At 39.8% G+C, this 20131-nt stretch overlaps 1 protein-coding gene across 1 annotated transcript in view; it reads right to left on the reverse strand.

The window, feature by feature from the left end:
• Positions 1-20131, reverse strand: part of MERTK (c-mer proto-oncogene tyrosine kinase) — a 120760-nt gene that overhangs the window by 55657 nt on the left and 44972 nt on the right. The window contains exons 4-5 of the mRNA XM_006876450.1: positions 17971-18057; positions 7428-7543 (exon numbers count right to left, since the gene is read on the reverse strand). Of these exons, the coding sequence (XP_006876512.1) occupies positions 7428-7543; positions 17971-18057 (203 nt within the window). The remainder of the gene's footprint in view (positions 1-7427; positions 7544-17970; positions 18058-20131) is intronic.

Genomic DNA, 20131 nt, shown 5'->3' on the forward strand with positions numbered 1-20131 from the left:
TCCTGCCACTGTGCTAATCTAATCCATCTCGTTGGTGGTCTTCCTTGATTTCACTGACTTTATCTCGTTTCTGGACATGTGCAGATATGGTCATCTGCTTCTGTTTTTGGGCATATCCAGTGGTTATCTGTGGCCTTAATACTTAGATGGGTGTGTATTTTGGTATTTTTTATGTTTTCTGATTGCCTCCAGGTAGATGTGATCAGGACAAGGGCTTCCCTTTTCACTCTTCTTCTTGAGAAATTTCAAGATACCATTGTTGGTCGTTTTGATATAATTTAGGATTTAATTTTTGGCCTATTTCCTTTTTTGTCTGCTTGTCCAGCTCCACAATCCCCCTTCAGGCCTTTTTTTCTAGTTATAAACAGTTCAGGGCCGTCTGTGGCTGTTTGGTTTTAATTGGAAACTGTCTCTTTAAATTTCGAGGAGATCTGTGAGCATGCGTAGTAGAGCCCTCCAAGGGAAGGGCTGGGGTGTCCACTAGCTCAGGCACCCCTATAGTCACCCGAATGGAGGTGCTCAGACAACAAGGGACCAATGAACAGATACCAAAAGAATGTCCACACCTTTATCTCCAAGGTTCTGTCAGGCATCTGTGGCTGCTCTGATCCTTCCCCCGCTTGGCCTCACCCAAGATGGCGGCTCCTGGAACAGCTGAGTATCCCGAACTAGAAAGCAATGGATTTCTTGCTTCTGCCACAAATTCCCCCAGCTGTAAGTCTTCCAACCTTCTAAGTATTCCTTTATATGTGGTTCAGAGTTCTGGGACCATCCCCTGAGCCTGCTTGGTCGGGTATTCTGTGTTGTTGCTGACGAAACTCCTTATTGCTCTTCCACCCAATCTGCAATCTTGTTTGTGATTTTAGGATGTCTTTTACCTTGCCCACAAAACCCCAATATAAATCCAACTCCGAAAGCATACTCAGATAATGTACATTATAGGGTTCGGTGTGTATGTGTGTAGACAAAAAAGTGTCATTTGTACTTCACCCAGCAAGTTTTTGTCCAAATCTTTAAACACATTTGCTCGTTCCTCTGAGTTCTTCTTTTGCTCCCTTCCACAAATCCCAAAGTCTTTCCTTTACATCCCTCTCTAAATCACCTCTGTTGTCACTGGTGAGAGAGGGCAATTCACAGAAAAATCCTGCCTTAAGCCAAGTGACTAAAATATACTTATTTTTCAACTATAAATTGCTGTTTGTTTCCAGAATTTCTACAAAATCAGAAGGACAAAATCCTATGAGTTAAAAGCAACAAAAATCAACTAAAAAAAAAAACAAACCAAAACAACAACAAAAAAAGCACAAGACATATTTTGGTTAATAATGGGCTTGCTATGGGCTATGGGAACACAATGCTGTTATTTCAGAATATATATGTTTGAAATCTAGGTCAAGGGACCACAAACAGACATTCTGGAATTCCAAATTCCCTAGTGGATACCATAAGGGTGGCGTTGGTGGTCAAGTGTCCTCTTTGACTTAGACCTCGCAGACCTCGCTGGGTGGCAAAAAGACACCAGTTGCCTGAGAGGTCCCCTCAGGAGACTTAAGAAACTATGTGCTTTATCTCAGGGATGGTTCGTGGCAGAAATTCTTTGTTTTTGGTTTTATTTTCCACTTTAGCATTTGCACCTACTTCCTGGTGATCAACCACTAAACCTAAGCCTGAGGAAAACTTTGGCTTTCTGCCTCCTTCCCATTTCCTGAATCACGTGCAGTGCATTTCCTGGCATGGGAGCACTCTTTGAGAACACGTTCCTGGAAGAAGATGGGGTTGCAATAACAGTTCTCAGTGGGCTTCAGGAAAAAAAGAGGGCATAAAATGGTAAGAAGTACATGGAGGAGTTAAAAATAGAAATGGAGTATGTAGCCCAAAAATGGGTGAAGAAAGGAACTAATGTCATGACCAAAGGAAACAAGAGGGTGTGTCCTGCAGTGTGTGGATCTGAATCTTGTCCAAAACATTCATTTGTTACCAAGTCAGAGTTTAAAATTGTAATGAACTAAGAACATGCTACAAAACCATACTTGGTCTCTTCAGGAATGGCAATACACTATAAATCAACAGACATAAAAGTATAACTACTAGAGTCAGTCCTGACTAACCCATCTAGGATTGTTGGAGAAAACAGAGTATATGAGTATGACCATGTTGAATTTGAATTTCAGATAAAAGCAAATGAGAATGCATCAACTTGTCTTCCTTTTCCATTGTTCAGGTTTTGCAATGCACAGGAGGTCATTGCAAAGTCCATGGCTTGGGTCAGGCTCAAAGAAGGCATCCACATGATACCTCTGTTTTAAAAGTCTTGTGCAGCAAGTTTTCCCAATACAGGATGTGATTTGATTTTTTGACTGCTGCTTCCATGGGCATTGATTCAAGTAGAAGAAAATCATTGACAACTTCATTTTTTCTCATTTATCACAATGTTTAACAGTCTAGTTGTGAGGATTTCCATCTTCTCCACATTCAAGCATGATCCATACTGATGACTACACTCTTGGACCTTCATCAGTAAGTGTTTCACGCTATCTTCACTTTTGGCAAGCAAGGTTGTGTTGTCTGTGTATTGCAGGTTGTTCGTAAGTCTTCCTCCATACCTGATGCTATATTGTTCTTCATATAGTCTGGCTGCTTGGATTATTTGTTCAGCATACAGATTATATAAAGTAAGGTGAAAGGCTACAACCCTGTCATAAGCTTTTTCCAATTGTAAACCATTAGGTTTAAAATATTAGCCATTAGACAAAAGCAAACCAAAAATACAATAAGATACCATCTCAAATCCACTTGTTATTTTTGTTAAGTGCTGTGAAGTTGGTTCCAACTCATAGCAACCCCATATAGGGGTTTCTAATGACCAGCTGATGGGTTTGAACACCTGACCTTGTGGTTAACAGTCCAGTGCTTATCCTACAGTGCCACACAAGGACTTCAAACTAGAATAGCTAATAATTTATTAAAAAAAAAAAAAAGGCAGGGGAGGCAGCAGGAATTGTTGGTAAGAATGTGGAGAAACTAGAACCTTCAGAAATTGCTAGTGGGAATGTAACATGGCATAGTTCCTCAAAAATGTAAACATTGAGTTATTATAAGATCCAGTGCCTAGTAGTTCCACTCCTAGGTATATGATTAAGAGTATTTAAAAGTGTATTTACATAAAACTTATACAGAAATATTCACAACAGCATCACTCATCATAGCCCAAAATGGAAACAACTCAAATGTCTACCAACTGATAAATTATAGGGAAAATGCATGCAGACAATATGGAAAAATTGTTGAGTTTTCTAACACACTCCAAGTACCTGATCAGGATTATACGATGGAATAGATCAGTGGAAAAATCATCCACATGGTAAGAACTCTGAATCTAGAACTTGCTATCACCAATGGAGAAGAATCTTGAAAGTAGCATGGACTACCAGAAGAACAAACAAATCTGTCTTCGAAGTACAGCCAGAATACTCCGTAGAAGCATGGCGAGAGTTTGGATGGTGAGAATTTGTCTCTCAGACTTCAAACATGTCATCAGTCGGAGCCAATCTCTGGAGGATGACATCATGCTTGGTAAAGTGAGATGGATTGACATATTGGCAGCAACAATGGGTTCCAACATGACAACAATTGTGAGGATGGTACAGGACGAGGCAGTATTTCATTGTGTTGTGCACAGGAGTGCTAGAAGCTCAATGGCACCTAACAACAACATCACTATCACCAGTGTGGGGCAGCTCAGAAATAAATCACAAAGCAGGAGAACTGATAAATCAGGACTCAATGGATTTTGAAGAGGGAAAAATGCTGAAGAAGAAGGAAATAATGAGGTAGAGAAAGCAGTGAAGTGTCAAATTTTATAGTGAAAGGATTAGCGGCTTTAGAGTTTTTTTTCTGAAGTTAATCAGGGACTTCAGTAGCACTTAACAACTTACACTTTAAAGGAGTCCTGATGTGTCACTGGACTACGAACCACAAGATCTGTGGTTCAAACTCAACAACCACTCCCTGAAAACTCTAAATAGGGTCGCTATGAGTTGCAGAAGACTCAACAGCACTTAATAATAAAAACAACAATATACTTTAAATGGGTGAATGTTACATGTAAAATATATCTTTTTAAAATCTTAAAAATAAAAATAAAATCCTTTATGAGAAATTTTTGGACAGTCAAACATAAGAATTCCAAACACTTAACAATACTTGGGAGGTTTACAACTAAAGTTGGTCAGGAGTTAAGTAAGTCTGGGGGTGGTGGGATGAGAGTGGAGGCTATTTTGTGGATACTGAATGTTTTGACTCATCATAGAAACAACAGCTGTTAGACAAGAGTGGGAGGCATTAGGGGCACAGAAACGAATTCCATCTGGTATTATAAACATTGGTTGTCAACACACAAAATTATTTGGGAGTCACTTCTCTAAGCTGAGCTGGAATGGATAGCGTGTGTCAGGTTAATGTGCTTTTAACTAATAGGAGCAGACATTTATGAAACTAATAAAAATACTCAACCTCACAGTATAACACGGTGGACAGCAGAAATCAGTCATGTTATCAGTGGACAATGTACACGTGTTCCATGATCTGTTGCCACACACAATGACACTCTTGATTAATCGCAGAGCAGAGAGCTAAGAGCACTGTTTTGGCATCAGAATTTCCTGCACTTGAATTCTGGTTTCATCACTCTCACTGTGAGTCTGCAGTGCTAGTGTGGATTGTAAACCAGATGATGTTTGCAAAGTCCTTGTGAACGCTTAATAAATGGTCATGTTCTTGCTACCATTTTCATTCTTATGCAATAAACATCCAGAGCAGGGCCAACTTCATATATAGCAAGGTATCACATTAGGATGGCTCACCTGTATCTGTCTTATACCAATGATAAGGTTAAACAGTATTGATGAAACCAGCAATCTTCAGCTTTCATAGGAGCCACTGGCTACCACTTCACACCAACAGCGCAAGTGACCCATTTCGCAACTTCCATTTCTTCGTGGCTACCAGCCCAGGAGGAGACAGCCTGCGGAGAGCTTGGGATCCTGAACTCTTGGTCTACAAAGTCTAAACCCATTGCCTTCAAATTGATTCCAACAGAATAGACCAACCTCCTAGAGTTTCCAAGACTGTATATTTTACAGAAGCAGATGGTCACATCTTTCTCCCACAAAGTGGCTGGTGGGTTCCAACAGCCAACTTTTCCATTAGAAGTGAATGTTTTACCATTATGCCACCAGGGTTTCTTCCAAGTCCACAAGCAACACCTAATTGCTGGTGGTGGTGTTCAGTGCCATCCAGTACATTTTGCCTCACAGCAACCCCATGTGGTAGAGTTGAACGGCCTTACAGCATTTTCTTGATTGCAATTTTTATGGAACCTGGTCTTCCCACACAGATGCTGGGTGAATCTGAACAGTCAATACCTCAGTTTGCAGTGAAGTACTTAATGTTGTGGACAGAATTTTTAATTTTTACGGTATCCAGATCTTCTGGAGTCATGGAAGCTAAAATGACTCATCCGAACTATTGCTCTGAGATCATCCTAGAGCCTTCAACTTAGAGCCCAAACTGGTCTCCTGAAAGTTGTTTATCTAACAATAAAAAAGTAAAACACACAAAAAACAACTCAGTTGAACTAATAAAGAAAGGTTCCCTTGGGCAATGTGCTCTATTAAAGAATGATCTATGAGCAGTTATTCCCAACAACAGAAATATTAACAGACTAGAAGCTATGTTTTAAGGTCAGTTATATTCCTGAGTGTTTTTGTGTACATTAAAAAAAAAAAAGGGGGGGAGGAATAGAAGCAAATACTGTTGAATGATGATGCATGGAGAGGATTGTAATCATTGCAATGAAACAAAATATGATAGGATTAGTACAAAACCGATGTTCTCCCACGTAAACTATCAAACTATCACTCATTTCACAACAATCTTAAAAAAGAAAAGATTATAAGAAATTCTGCATGTCCATAAGTTATTATAAGGAGCTCTGGTAGCATAGTGGTTATGAATCGAGCTGCTAACCTTAAGGTCAGCAGTTCGAAACTACCAGCCATTCCATGGGAAAAAGTTGAGGCTTTCTGCTCTCAAAAGGATTTACAGCCTCGGAAACCCTGTGCAGGGTCACTATGAGTCGGAACCGACTCCAGGGTACTTAACAACAACAACAACAAATAAGTTATTATATAAACACTAGTATGACCCTGTCTCCATGGCAATGCATGATTACGAACCATAAACTGGAGGATAAGAATTTGTGAAAACTTTTTCTTTTTTAGAACTCTTTAATTGGAAATGTTGCCCTGATTTTCAAACTGCACTTTAAACCTCAGTTTCTATTGCTGCCTTAATATTATTTTTGTTTTAGCAAACATTTATATCAAGTTGGCACTAACTAATAGTGACTTTGTATATAACAAAATACTGCCCGTGTCTTCTTCACGGACATGTTTGAGTCCATTATTGCAACTACTGTGTCAATCAGTCCCTCTCATTGAGTGTTTCCCTCGTTTTAATTGACCATCTACTTTCCCAAGTGTGATGTCTTCTACAGAGATTGGTCCCTCCTAATTACATGCCCAAACTCAGTGAGACACAGTCATGCCATCTTCACATCTAAGAAGCATTCTGGCTGTACTGCCTCCAAGACTGATTTCCTAGTTCTTGTAGGCAGTCAGAGTATATTTAATATTCTTCCTGAACATCACAATTTGAATGCATCTCTTCTAATTTGGCTCTTGCACTGTTTAGCTTTTGTTTGCATTTGAGGTGATTAAAGAGACCATACATCAGGCATTGTTATGTTGCTCCCCAAAGTGACTTTGTCTTTGCTGTTTAAAAACTGAAAGAGGTCTTTTGCAGATTTATCTAATGCAATGCATTATTTGATTTCCTGACTGCTGTTTCCGTGTGTATTGATAATTGACTCAAGTAGAATGAATCATTGACTTTAATTTCTTCACCATTTACCATGATGTCTGTGGGCCCAATTATGAGGTGTTTTGTTTTCTTTACATTCAGGTATAATCCATATTGATTATGTAGTCCATACAAAAGTCCTAATTTAGGAAGTATTTTGTATTTTAATTAATTCTCCCTGGTTTCATGATATTCCCCCTTAACAAACATGGTTCTCTTCTGGTTGGGCCCTGGACCATGCACAGGAAGAAGGCAGCATCCTAGGGCAGATGGCCAGGAAATTACCCATGCATGGTGAGCTCATATCAGGGTAGAGAGATCAAGGGATTCAACAGAGATGAAGCATCCTGCAGGGATTGCCAAAAAAAGACTCATACTTTCCACTACAGAGAGATCAGACATCCTAAATCCTTTCATCAAGAAGAACAATAATATAACCACCAAGTACCAAACAATATAAATCCACCAAGTACCAAACTACTGCCCTCTTCACCTTAGAAATTTACCTGAATACTGCAATTCCGAAAAGGTGAGTATCCATCGAAACCTGGAACCCAAGAGATCAGGATGCTGTGCGCAGTGCTGTTGTGGACACGGACTGCAGTCGGTGGGGAGGGGATTACTAAGTAAAAAAACAACAAACAAACATACACTCATATAATCACAATTATAAACCACAAGAGGCCACAACTACTAAGTGAGTATCTTAACATCAGATCTGTTTCTAGCATCTTAAGAAGAAGAAAACTAGAAACTAGGTAACAACAAAACAATCCAAACTGGCTGCCATTGGGTTGGTTTTGATTTACACCTCAACATACAGAACACAAAATCTTCACAATTGAACTAATAAGCAATATTATTATCATATCGAAGTTGTGAAGAGTTTCAGTTTACTTGGATCCCAGTCAACATTCATGAATGCAGAAGTCAACAGCATATTGCTTTGGGCAGATCTGTTGCAAAACACCTCTTAGCCTGCTAAAAGGAAAGATGTCACCTTGAGGACTAAGGTATGTCTGCCCCAAGCCATGGCAATTTTTCAATGGCCTCATATGCATGTGAAAGCTTCTTGTTGTTGTTAGGTGTCAACTAGTCAGTTATGACTCATGGAAACTTTATGCACAACAGAACAAAACACTGCGTGGTCCTATGCTATTCCCATAATGGTTGTTAAGCTTGAACCCAGTACTGCTGCTCTTGTGCCAATCAATCTTATTGGGAGTCTTATTCATTGTCGACCCTCCACTATACCTAGTATGGTGTCCTTCTCCACGGACTAGACTAATAATATGTCCTGGCTTCTAAGGAGCATTTTGGCTGTACTTTATCCAACACAATTTTGTTTACTATTCTGGAAGCCCATGGTACTTTTAATATTCTTCTCCAATGATATAACTCAAATGCATCAATTATTCTATGGTTTTCCTAATTGACCAACTTTCACATGTATATGAGGCTATTGAAAATACCACGGATTGGGTCAGGTGCACCTTAGTCCTGATGTCTTTGCCTTTGAACACATTAAAGAGGCCTTGTGCAATAGATCTGCCCAATATAATGTTATTGTTAAGTGGCACTGAGTTGGTTCCAACTCATAGTGACCCTGTATAGGGTTTTGGGGGAACTGATGGTGAGTTGAACCACGGACCTTGCGGTTCAAACCAACCTTGAGATCTAGTACTTATCCAATGGCGCCACACCAGGACTCCACCCAATGTAATACAGCATTTGATTTGTTGCTGCTTCCATGAGTATTGATTGTAGATCCAAGCAATATTAAATCTTTGACAACTTCAACCTTTTCTCCATTTATCATGATGTTATTTATTAGTCCAGTGGTGAGGATTTTTGTTTTTTTTTTTTTAGATTGATGTGTAATCCATACTGAAGGCTGTCTTCTTTAATCTTCATCAGTAAGTATTTTAAATTTTCTTTGTTTATAGCATACAAGGTTGTATCATCTGCATATCATAGGTTGTTAATGAGCCTTCCTCCATTCGTGATGCCATATTCTTCATATAATCCAGTTTATCTAATTATTTGCTCAGTGTATAACACTGAGTGTTGTTGTTGTTGTTGTTAAGTGCCATCAAGTCGGTTCTGACCCATAGCGACCCTGTACAGGGTTTCCAAGGGTGTAAATCTTTACGGGAGTAGAAAGCCTCATCTTTCTCCCGCGGAGCGGCTGGTAGTTTCGAACCACTGACCTTAAGGTTCGCAGCCCGATTCGTAACCACTACGCTACCAGAGCTCCTTACAACACTGAGTAAGTATGGTGAAATAATACAACCCTGGTGCACACTTTTCCTAGTTTTAAACCATTTAGTGTCCCTTTGTTCTGTTGAAGTGACTGCCTCTGGTCTATGTACAGGTTCCTCAGGAGCAAAAGGAAGTGTTCCAAAATACTCGTTCTCTGCATTGTTGTCCATAGCTTGGTGATCCACACAGTCGAAAACCTTTGGGTAGTCTATAAAACACAAGTAAACTGTGGGATAAGTACTGGACTGGTAACTGCAAAGTTGGCAGTTCAAACCCACCAGCCACTCTTGGAAACCCTATAAAGGGTTACTATGAGTCGGAACTGACTCAACGGCACTTAAGGTAAACAACAAACATTTTTCTAGTTTTCTCTGCTTTCAGCCAAGATGCATCTGACATCAGGAATAATATTCCATATTCCATGTCATCATCTGAATCTGGCTTGAGCCTCTGGCATCTCCCTATCATGTATGGTTACACTTCTTTTTAAATTATCATTAGAAAGATTTTATTTGCGTGTGATATTAATGTGATGATTTAGATGATTTCTAATTCTGTGAGGTCATTTTTACTTTTCAATGGGCACAAATATCTCTTCCAGTCAGTTGGCCAGGTAGCTATCTTCCAAATTGCTTGGCTTAGATGAATGAGTGTCTCCAGTGTTGCATCAGTTTCTTGAAAGATTTCAATTTATATTTCTTCAATTCCTGAAGCCTTGCTCTTTGCCAATGCCTTCAGTGCATCTTGGACTTTTAATATTCTTCAGTACCAGTGGCTCTTGAATATATGCTAACTCTTCAAATGGTTTCAGATTAACCACCTCTTTCTAGTACAGTGACTCTTGTGTATGCCTTCCATCTTCTTTTGATGCTTTCTACATCATTCAATATTTTGTCCATGTTGTTGTTGTTAGGTGCCATCGAGTTGGCACCGACTCATAGCAATCCTGTGCACAGCAGAATGAAACACTGCCCGATCCGGAGCCAATCTCACTATTGTTGCCACACTTGAGTCCACTGATGCTGCCATTTGGTCAATCCATCTCGCTGGAGGTCTGCCACTTTTTCTCTGACCCTACACCTTACCAAGCATGATATCCTTCTCAAGCTACTGATCCCTCCTGACATATATCCATAGTGTGAGAGACCAAGTTTGGCCATCCTGGCCTCCAAGGAGCACTCTGGCTGCACTTACTCCAACACAGATCTGTTGGTTCTATGGGCAGCCTACGGCACTTTCAATAGTCTCCTCCAACACCATAACCCAAAAGCATCAATTTTTCTACGGTCTTCCTTATTAACTGTCCAGCTTTTGCACGCATATGAGATTATTGAAAATACCATGCCTTGGGTCAGGCGCAACTTAGTCCTCAAGATGACATCTTTGCTCTTCAACATCTTAAAAGGATCTTGTGCAGAAGATTTGCCTGATGCAATACGTCGTTAGATTTCTTGACTGCTGCTTCCATGAGTGTTGATAGTTGAGCCAAGAAGAATGAAGTCCTTGACAGTTTCAATCTTTTCTCCATTGATAAGAATGTTGTTTATTGGACCAGTGGTGAGGATTTTTGTTTTCTTTATATTGAGATGCAATCAATATCGAAGGCTGTAATCTTTGATCTTCATCAGTAAATATTTGAAGTCCTCTTCACTTTCAGCAAGCAAGGTTGTATCATTTGCATATCGCAGGTTGTTAATGAGTCTTCCTCCATCCTGATGCCATGTTTTTCTTAATATAACCCAGCTTCTCAGATTATTTGCTCAGCATACAGGTTGAATAAGTATGGTGAGAGAATACAACCTTGTCGCACACCTTTTTAAATTTTAAACCATTCAGTGTTCCCGTGTTCTGTTCGAGCAAATGCTTCTTGGTCTAGGTAGAGATTCCTCATGAGCACAATTAAGTGTTCCGGAATACTCATACTCTGCAGTGTTGTCCATAGCTTGTCATGATGCACACAATGAAAAGCCTTTGCATAGTCAATAAAGCACAGGTGAACACCTTTCTGATATTCTCTGCTTTCAGCCAAGATCCATCAGACATCAGCAATGATATTCCTCATTCCATGGCCTCTTCTGAATCCGGCTTGAAACTCTGGAAGTTCTCCATCAATGTATACTTGCAGCTGTTTCGGTATTACCTTTAGTAAAACTTTACTCACATGGGTTATCAAACAGATTGTCTATTGTCTAATGATTTCTGCATTCCATTGGGTCACCTCTCTTTGGAATGGGCACAAACATGGATCTCTTCCAATCAGTCTTCCAAATTTCTTAGCATAGATGACCAAGTGCCTCCTGTACCGCCGCACTTTCTTGAAAGATTTCATTTTTCAATCCATCAATTCCTGGTGTCTTGTTCTTTGCCAATTATTTCAAAGCACCTTGGATGTCCTCCTTCAGTATCATTGGCTCTTGATCATATGCTACCTTTTGAAACAGGTGAACATCAACCATATCCTTCTGGTACAGTGACTCTGTGTATTCCTTCCATGTTTTCTGCATCATTCAATAATTTGTCCAGAGAATCCTTCAATAGCCAAAGTTGAGGCTTGAATTTTTTCTTCAGTTTCCCCAACTTGAAAAATGCTGAGCGTCTTCTTCCCTTTTGGTTTTCTGACTCCAGATCTTTGCACATTTTGTTGTAATATTTGGCTTTATCTTCTTGAAGCTGACCTTTGAAATTTTCTGTTCAGCTCTTGGATCTCCTCATTTCTTCCATTTGCTTTAGTATCTCTACGCTGGAGAGCAAGTTTCAGTGTCTCTTCTGACCTCCATTTTGACGTTTTCCTTCTTTCTTGTCTTCTCAATGACTTTTTGCTTTCATCATGTATGATATCCTTGATGTCATCCCACAACTCTTCTGGTTTTCGATCTTTAGTATTTAATGTATCAAATCTCTTCTTCAGATGATCTCTAAATTCAGGTGGGATATATTCAATGTCATATTTTGGCTTTTGTAGACTCGTTTTCATTTTCTTCAGCTTCAGTTTGAATTTGCATATGAGCAACTGATGGTCTGTTCCACAGTCTACCCTTGGCCTTGTTTTGACTAATGATATAGAGCTTTCCATCGTCTCTTTCTGCAGATGTAGTCAATTTGATTTCTATGTATTCCATCTGGTGAGGTCCATGTTGTCTCTTATGCTGTCTAAAGAAGGCATTTGAAATTAGTAAATTATTGATTTTGCAGAACTCTATCATGCGATCTCCAGCATCATTTCTGTTACCACGGCCATATTTTCCAACTACGGATCCTTTGCTCTCAGCCTTTGCATTCAAATCACCAGTGATGAACAATACATCTTGATTGCATGTTTGATTGATTTCAGATCGAAGAAGCTGTAGAATTCTTCTATTTCATCCTCACTGGCTTTAGTGGCTGGTGCATAAATTTGAATAATAGTGGTATTAACTGGGCTTCCCTGTAGGCGCATGGACATTATCCTATCACTTATAGCATTGTACCTCATGACTGATCTGGATATGTTCTTTTTGACGATGAATGCAACACCATTCCTCTTCAATTTGTCATTCCTGGTATAGTAAACCATGTGGTTGTCAGATTCAAAATGGCCATTACCAGTCCATATCAGCTCACTAATGCCTAAGATATTGACGTTTATGTGTTCCATTTCATTTTTGACAGCTTCCAATTTTCCCAGATTTGTATATTCCATGTTCTGATTTTTAATGGATGTTTACAGCTGTTTCTCTTCATTTTGAGTTGTGCCCCATCAGCAAATGAAGGTTTTGCAGCTTTTCTCCCACGGGCTTTACTCTATTCGCGTTATCATGGTCAGTTCTACTCTAAGGAGGCAGCTCTTCCCCAGTTGCATTTCAAGTGCCGTCCAACATGAGGGGCTCATTTTCCGGCACTATATCTGACAGTGTTTCTCTGCTGTTCATAAGGTTTTCAGTGACTAAATATTCAGAAGTAATTTGTCACTCCTTCTTCCTAGTCTGTCTTCGTCTGGAAGCTCATCTGAAACCTGTCCACCATGGGCGGCCCTGCTGGTATTTAAAATACTGGTGGCATAGGTTTCAGAATCACAGCAACTCACAAGCCACCACAGTACGACAAACTGACAGACGAGTGGTGGATTTTTGTCCATAGAACCCTTCAATATTGCAAAATAAGGCTTGAATTTTTCCTTCACTTATTTCAGCTTAGGAAATGCTGAACGTGTTCTTCCTATTTGCCTTTCTAACTCCAGGTCTTTGCACACTTCATTATAATACTTGACTTTTTCTTCTTAGTTACTCTTTGAAATTTTATGTTCAGTTATTTTACCTCTTCATTTCTTCCATTTGATTTAGCATATTTACCCTGGAGAGTAATTTTCAGAGTCTCTTATGACATCCATTTTAGTCTTTTCCTTCTTTCTTATTTTCTTAACAACCTTTACTTTCTTGCTGTATGATGTTCTTGATGTAATCCGGCAATTCTTCTGGTCTTCTGTCATTAGCATCTCATGCATCAAATCTGTTCTTGTGATGAGTTCTTCCATTTGCTTTAACATTTCTATGTTGGAGAGCAAGTTTCAGAATCTCTTCTGACCTTCATTTTGGCCTTTTTGTTCTTCTTTGTCTTCTTAATGACTTTTTGTTATTTAATGTTCTTGACGTCGTTCCACAAACTCTTCTGGTCTTCAGTCATTAGTGCCTCATGCATCAATTCTGTTCTTGAGATGATTTTTAAATTCAGATGGGATATGTTAAACGTCAAATTTCTGGTCTTGTTCACTTGTTTTAATTTTCTTAAGCCTCAGCCTGAACTTGCGTATGAACAACTGATGGTCTATTCCACAGTCTACCCCTGGCCTTGTTTTGGCTGATGATATGGAACCTTTTCACTGTTTATTTCCATAGATGTAGTTAGTTTGATTTCTGTGTATTCCATCTGGTGAGGTCCATGTATATAGTCGCCTTTTTTGTTGTTTAAAAAAAGGTATTGCAATGAGGAAGTCATTGGTCTTGAAAAATTCTATCATGTGATCTCCAGCATTGTTTCTATCACCAAGGCCATATTTTCCAATGACTAAGGAGCTCTGGTAGCATAGTGGTTACAAATTGGGCTGCTAACCTCAAGATCAGCAGTTCGAAACTACCAGCAGTTCTGTAGTAGAAAGATGAGGCTTTCTGCTCAAGTAAAGATTTACAGCCTCAGAAACCATGTGCAGAGTCGCTATGGGTTGGAACCAACTCAAAAGCACTTGACAACAACAACAATCCTTCTTTGCAAGGTGTTCTAGTAGTGTAGTGGTTACGAGTCAGGCTTTTAACCTCACGGTCAGCAGTTCGAAACTATCGGTAGTTCTGCAGAAGAATGATGAAGCTTTCTGCTCCCGTAAAGATTTACAGCCTCGGAAACCCTATGCAGGGTCGCAATGAGTCGGAATCAGCTCCACAGCACACTACCACCACCATCAATCCTTCTTTGTTTCCAATCTTTGCATGCCAGTAATTATCAATACACCATAATTGCATGTTTGATCAATTTCAGACTGAAGAAGTTTGTAAAATTCTTTAATTTCGTAATAACTGGTTTTAGTGATTGGTGTGCAAATTTGAATAATAGTAGTATTAACTGGTCTTCCTTATGGGTGTATGGATATTATCCTATCACAGACAGCATTATAATCTAGCATAGATGTCAAAATATTCTTTTTGATGATGAATGTGACACCATTTCCCAGCATAGCGAACTGCTGCAGTCAAAATTTCAGCTCATGATTTCCTAGGATATTAATCTTTGCATTTCCTTTCATTTTTGACAACTTCCAATTTTCCTAGATTCATACTTCTTATATTTCATGTTTCATTTATTAATGGATGTTATCAACCTTTTCTCCTCAGTTTGAATTGTGCCCCATCAGCAAAGGAAGGTCTTGAAAGCTTTACTCCATTTGTGTTAGCAACTCTGTCTTTGAAGAGGGAGCTCTTCCCCAGTTGTATTTTGAGTGCCCTCCAACATGAGGGTCTCATCCTCTGACACTATACCTGACACTATTCTGATGCTATTTATCATGTTTCAATATTCAATATTCTGGTACCATCTGACAGTGTCCCACGGCTACTCATAGGATTTTCAGTGGTTAAGCATTCAGAAGTAGTCCACCTCTCCTTCTTCCTAGTCTTAGTCTAGAAGCTCAGCTGAAACCTGTCCACCATGGGTGTATCGTGCTGGTATATAGAACACTGGTAGCCTAGCTTCAAGCATCACAGCAACACACAAGCCATCACAGTATGACAAACTGACAGACGAGTGGTGAAAGCTAGTCAATGAATAAGGAAGGCCAAAGAACAACTGAAGCATTTGAACTGTTATGCTGGCAAAAAATACTGAAAGTACAATGCACTACCAGAAGGACAACCAAACTGGACTGGAAGATTTACAATCAGAGTGCTCCTTAGAAGCTAGTATGGTGAGACTAGAGAAATACATTATGTTTAGTGAAGTACAGGATCAGTGAAAAAGAGGAAGACGCTCAACTTAACGAGACGGATTGACAGAATGGCTGCAACAATGGATTCAAACAGTCCTGATTGTGAGAATGGCATAGGATCAAACCGTGTTTCTTTCTGTTGTACATGAAGTCATGGTGGGTGGGAACCAACCAGACAACACATAGCAACCCCATTTTGTGTGCTCACTGTGTGCCAATACTTCATGAACTTCAGACACTTCATACCCCATCAGAAAAGTATTCATACAGATGATGAAACTGAGGATCACAGAAGTTAAAAACTTGCCAGAGTCTGCATAGCTTGGAAACAGCAGAATCAGGACTTGAAGTCAGATCTACTTAACCTCAGAGCTGTGTTCTTAAACAGGACACTAGGGGACAGGACTGGTTGTTAACCCATAGTAAGCAGACTGCCCTGAACATCAGTGATGACTAGGATGTCTGGCCTACCATGTAGCCCTGAGCACAGTTACAGGCTCTCTCTAAGCCTCAGTTCCCTCTCCTGTCAATGCACAAAGTAACAGCACTGCTCAGTTGGACTGTGGTCAGGATTAATTTAGGTAACACAAGTAGAGGCCAGTGGTGGGTGTGGTGAGGATGGAGGTGATGAGGGAGTTAACAGGAGACCAGGGGGAGGTGGGCTGGGACCACATTAAGTATGCACTGGGTACCAGGTTTAAGAGTTTCAGTTTTGCTAGCAAACATTCAACTTGCTGGTTAGGAAAGAATCAGTATTTCATTTTAATCACGTTCCTAAACAGATTAATTACAGAACAATCCTAAAATGTCTGGCTGTCCAGATTTTAATTTAACTACACATGCCAAAATGATAATAGAGTAGAAGAAAGTTTTCATTGCTTTGCCATTAATTTTAAAATAAGCGAAAGCCAAAAAGCATTAATTTTGGAAATAGGATTTACTAAAAGATCCTACCTAGGACTCTGTATGAAGCATAACATTAAAGAAATGCTTCTCATTTTATGGATTTCTAAATTTTAATATGGCTTATGCTTTATGGAAATGTCTTATAAATATACTCCCACACATAAATTCCTGAAATTCCCAACATTTCCTTTGAAAACGGCAATAAAGGGATTTGTAATGAAGGAAGGAAGTTATACAGTTCCTCCAGTAATAACTTTGCGTTTGCTCATGTTTTTATTCTGGTGAACTTTTAGCAAATGCCTTTCAGAGCCTCCATCCAGTTGATGTGTTAAAACCACACATCAGCAGCGCCTTTCTTGAGTACAAATGATTTAGTTATTTTGAATCCCCTTCTCTATGTTGCCCAACATTTAACTTACTACAGTTTCTATTTCTCCCTCACACTATTCCTCCAAGCATGTAACTAAAAGGAATATGAACCCAACATTTCATTTTCAATGTCCAAATTCAGAACAAAAAACCCCATAAAGTTTGTGTGAATTTTTATGATAGGGTAAGGACAAAGACTTTAAATGGTAACATTTACTTAAAGATTTCCTTAGGTTACAAATTTCAGGTGTAAGTATCTTTGATCAGCCAGAAGGAGGGTAAGGTACATGGATTAGATTAGAATGTCTCCACCAGACTAGGGGGACCCTTCAGTCAAATGCCTTTGGTTCTTAGTGTATCTAAGTCACTATGAAACATGCTTCACTGGTATGAAATCTCAGTTTAGAAGGTAACGAGAAGGGATAGAAGCATGGGGACCAGGCAGAAGATTGAATCTGACTTGTTTTGAAGAGCATCAGTTGAGACTGAGCTTGGTGTTGGCTGTCTTTGGAAGGGTAGAAACCTTTTCCTATTTGATAGTGTTATGGGTTGGGCATTGGAATGCTGCTCACAAGGTTGATGGTTCAAGCCCACCAGCTGCTCTATGGGAAATAGTTGAGACTATTTGCCCCTATAAACTCGGAAACTCTATGTAGGGTTGCTATGAGTTGGAATCAACTTAATGGCAATGGATAGGTTTGGGTTTTGAAGCCACCCCTAACTCGGAAGGAACTTTAAATGGTAATGAAGACTTACGGTAAAGAGGAAAAGGTGAAAATAGGGGCTAAAATGACCACAAATAAATATTTTAACTGGTTTTCTTCTTGGCTAAACTAGCTAAAATTTATTGAAGGCTTATGTACCAGAAACTTGCTTTTACTTTTGTTATCTTATTCAAACCTTGGGTAATTATCTCCATTTTACAGAAGGGCACACTGAAACCAGTGAGGTTAACTGACTTGCCCAAGGTCACACACATTCAGTCGGCTGTGGAGCTACTGTTTGACTCTGTGCTCCCCATTGGTCCCTAGAACACACCTGCAGAACCGATTCCTTATGCCTACCTTTCACATTGATATGCACGCCCTTGGACACGGTCAGCCCTTTTTCATTGTGAGCCTCACAACTGAAGATCGCAGTCTCAGTGAGACCTGGAGAGGAAGAAGAACTGTGAGATCAGTCTGATTCCCAGACTTTACTTTAGCATCTTTTATTTGCCTCAAGTCATAAACACAATGTTAATACATAAGTGTGCTGACAACCAAGCCAGTGGTTCAGCCCTGAGTCCCAGGCAACTGTGAGTCCACAAGGCATCTATTCTTCATTCAGATCCCTTATTTTTCTCTGCCAGGGAGGCATTCGGTAACAAGCAGCCTCAGTGAGAATTTTAATTACCACAGGAGGTGAGGGAATTGCTAACGTGCTGGACTGCAAGGTCAATTTGAATCCCAAACCAGCAGCATCTTGGGAACCCTAAATAGTGTGGTTATGAGTCGGAACCAACAAACAACAATAATGCCACGAAGAGTGGTTTCTGAGGATCACCCCGACAATACCCTGTGGTTTTGCACTTAGTCCAACTGTATGGCCTCATACATTTCACCTTTTAAAAAATTTTCAGAAGATCTGATATTGTAATGGGTCCTATTTTCATGGTGAAAGTGTCCAATTTATAAGGAATTCGTATATAAACATAAGACATTACTAAAAGAGAACCCACTAATGCAAAATGAAGAGAAGTTTTTCTCATTTCAGAGGATTGAAAATGTCTTAAAATTTTTTTAAAAAAATTATTGTAAACTGAGTGAAGGCTTACAGACAAGATAAAAAGTTTTACATTCAACAAATTACAGTTTGCATCATCTCAAAGATTGCAGTCCACCTCCATGCAACAACAATTATCTCATTTCTTCCCTGTGGTTACCCATGCACAAATATCCTTCTTCAAACTCTTACATATTTGTGAGATATTATATATCTTCTCATATACCCATTCAAGGAGCTCTGCTAGCATAGTGGTTACAAATCGGGCTGCTAAACTCAAGGTCCGCAATTCGAAGCTACCAGCCATTCTGCGGGAGAAAGATAAGGCTTTCTGCTCCGGTAAAAATTTACAGCCTTGGAAATCCTGTGCAGGGTTATTGTGACTCTGAACCGACTCCACGGTACTTAACAACAACATACCCATTCAGCCTATGTCTCTGTCCATATGTCCACAGAACACAGTTACTCCAAGGGTGTGTACAGATCACTATTTACCTCTGTCCCCTTTAAGCCTTGCATACCTCCCTGTATCTTCACTTATCTTCATCATTCTTCTGCCAATCACTCTTCTTGTATATTGCCCTCTCCCTTCATGTATATTGCTTTCTGTATCACCAAGTAAACAAGTGAAAGAGCAAAGATGTCAACTTGAGGACTAAGGTGTGCCTGACCCAAGCCATGGTATTTTCAATAACCTCATATGTATATGAAAGTTGGACAAAGAGTAAGGAAGACCACAGAAGAATTGATGCTTTTGAGTTATGGTGTGGGAGAATATTGCTTTTTCCATGGACTGCCAAAAGAACCAACAGATCTGTGTTGGAAAAAGTGCAGCCAGAATGCTCCATGGAGGCCAGGATGGCCAAACTTCGTCTCTCACACTTCGGACATATTGTCAGGAGGGACCAGTCGCTGGAGAAGGATATCATGCTTGGTAGGATGGAGCGTCAGAGAAAAAAAAAGGAAATCGACCAGTGAGATAGATTGGCCAAGTGGCAGCATCAATGGGCTCCCTCTCTCCATGGCCCCATCTCTGCCTCTGTGACTAGCATTGCTGCTTCTCTGGATAAGGTCCCACATTCTGCTTGTGCACTTCTCCCTTGATGGTCCTAGGGTCCTCTGTTTCTGGACTGTAAGATTAACCACTCCTCTGTTTTTGTTACAAAATGTCTACCTTTACAATTGTGACAGTTGCAATTAGTCATAATAATTATTCACTATTGAATCATACGAATCTTATCCCCATCTCTTTTCACCAGACCCATCTAGACAAGATGAAAACTATTCAGTGGGGACTCTTTCTCCCCCGTGCCCCCACACTCTTAAACTAAACTCCCTCTTGAAACCTTGTAGGCCAGTCACTTCATGCCTTTATCCCCCCCTCATTTTAGTTAGTCAATGTGTAAGTTCCCCGTCCCTATCTACCCTGTGAACATTGATACTTGATGTGAAGACTCCTTC

Source organism: Chrysochloris asiatica, unplaced genomic scaffold, assembly GCF_000296735.1.
Source record: "Chrysochloris asiatica unplaced genomic scaffold, ChrAsi1.0 scaffold00380, whole genome shotgun sequence".
Lineage (NCBI taxonomy): Eukaryota > Metazoa > Chordata > Mammalia > Afrosoricida > Chrysochloridae > Chrysochloris > Chrysochloris asiatica.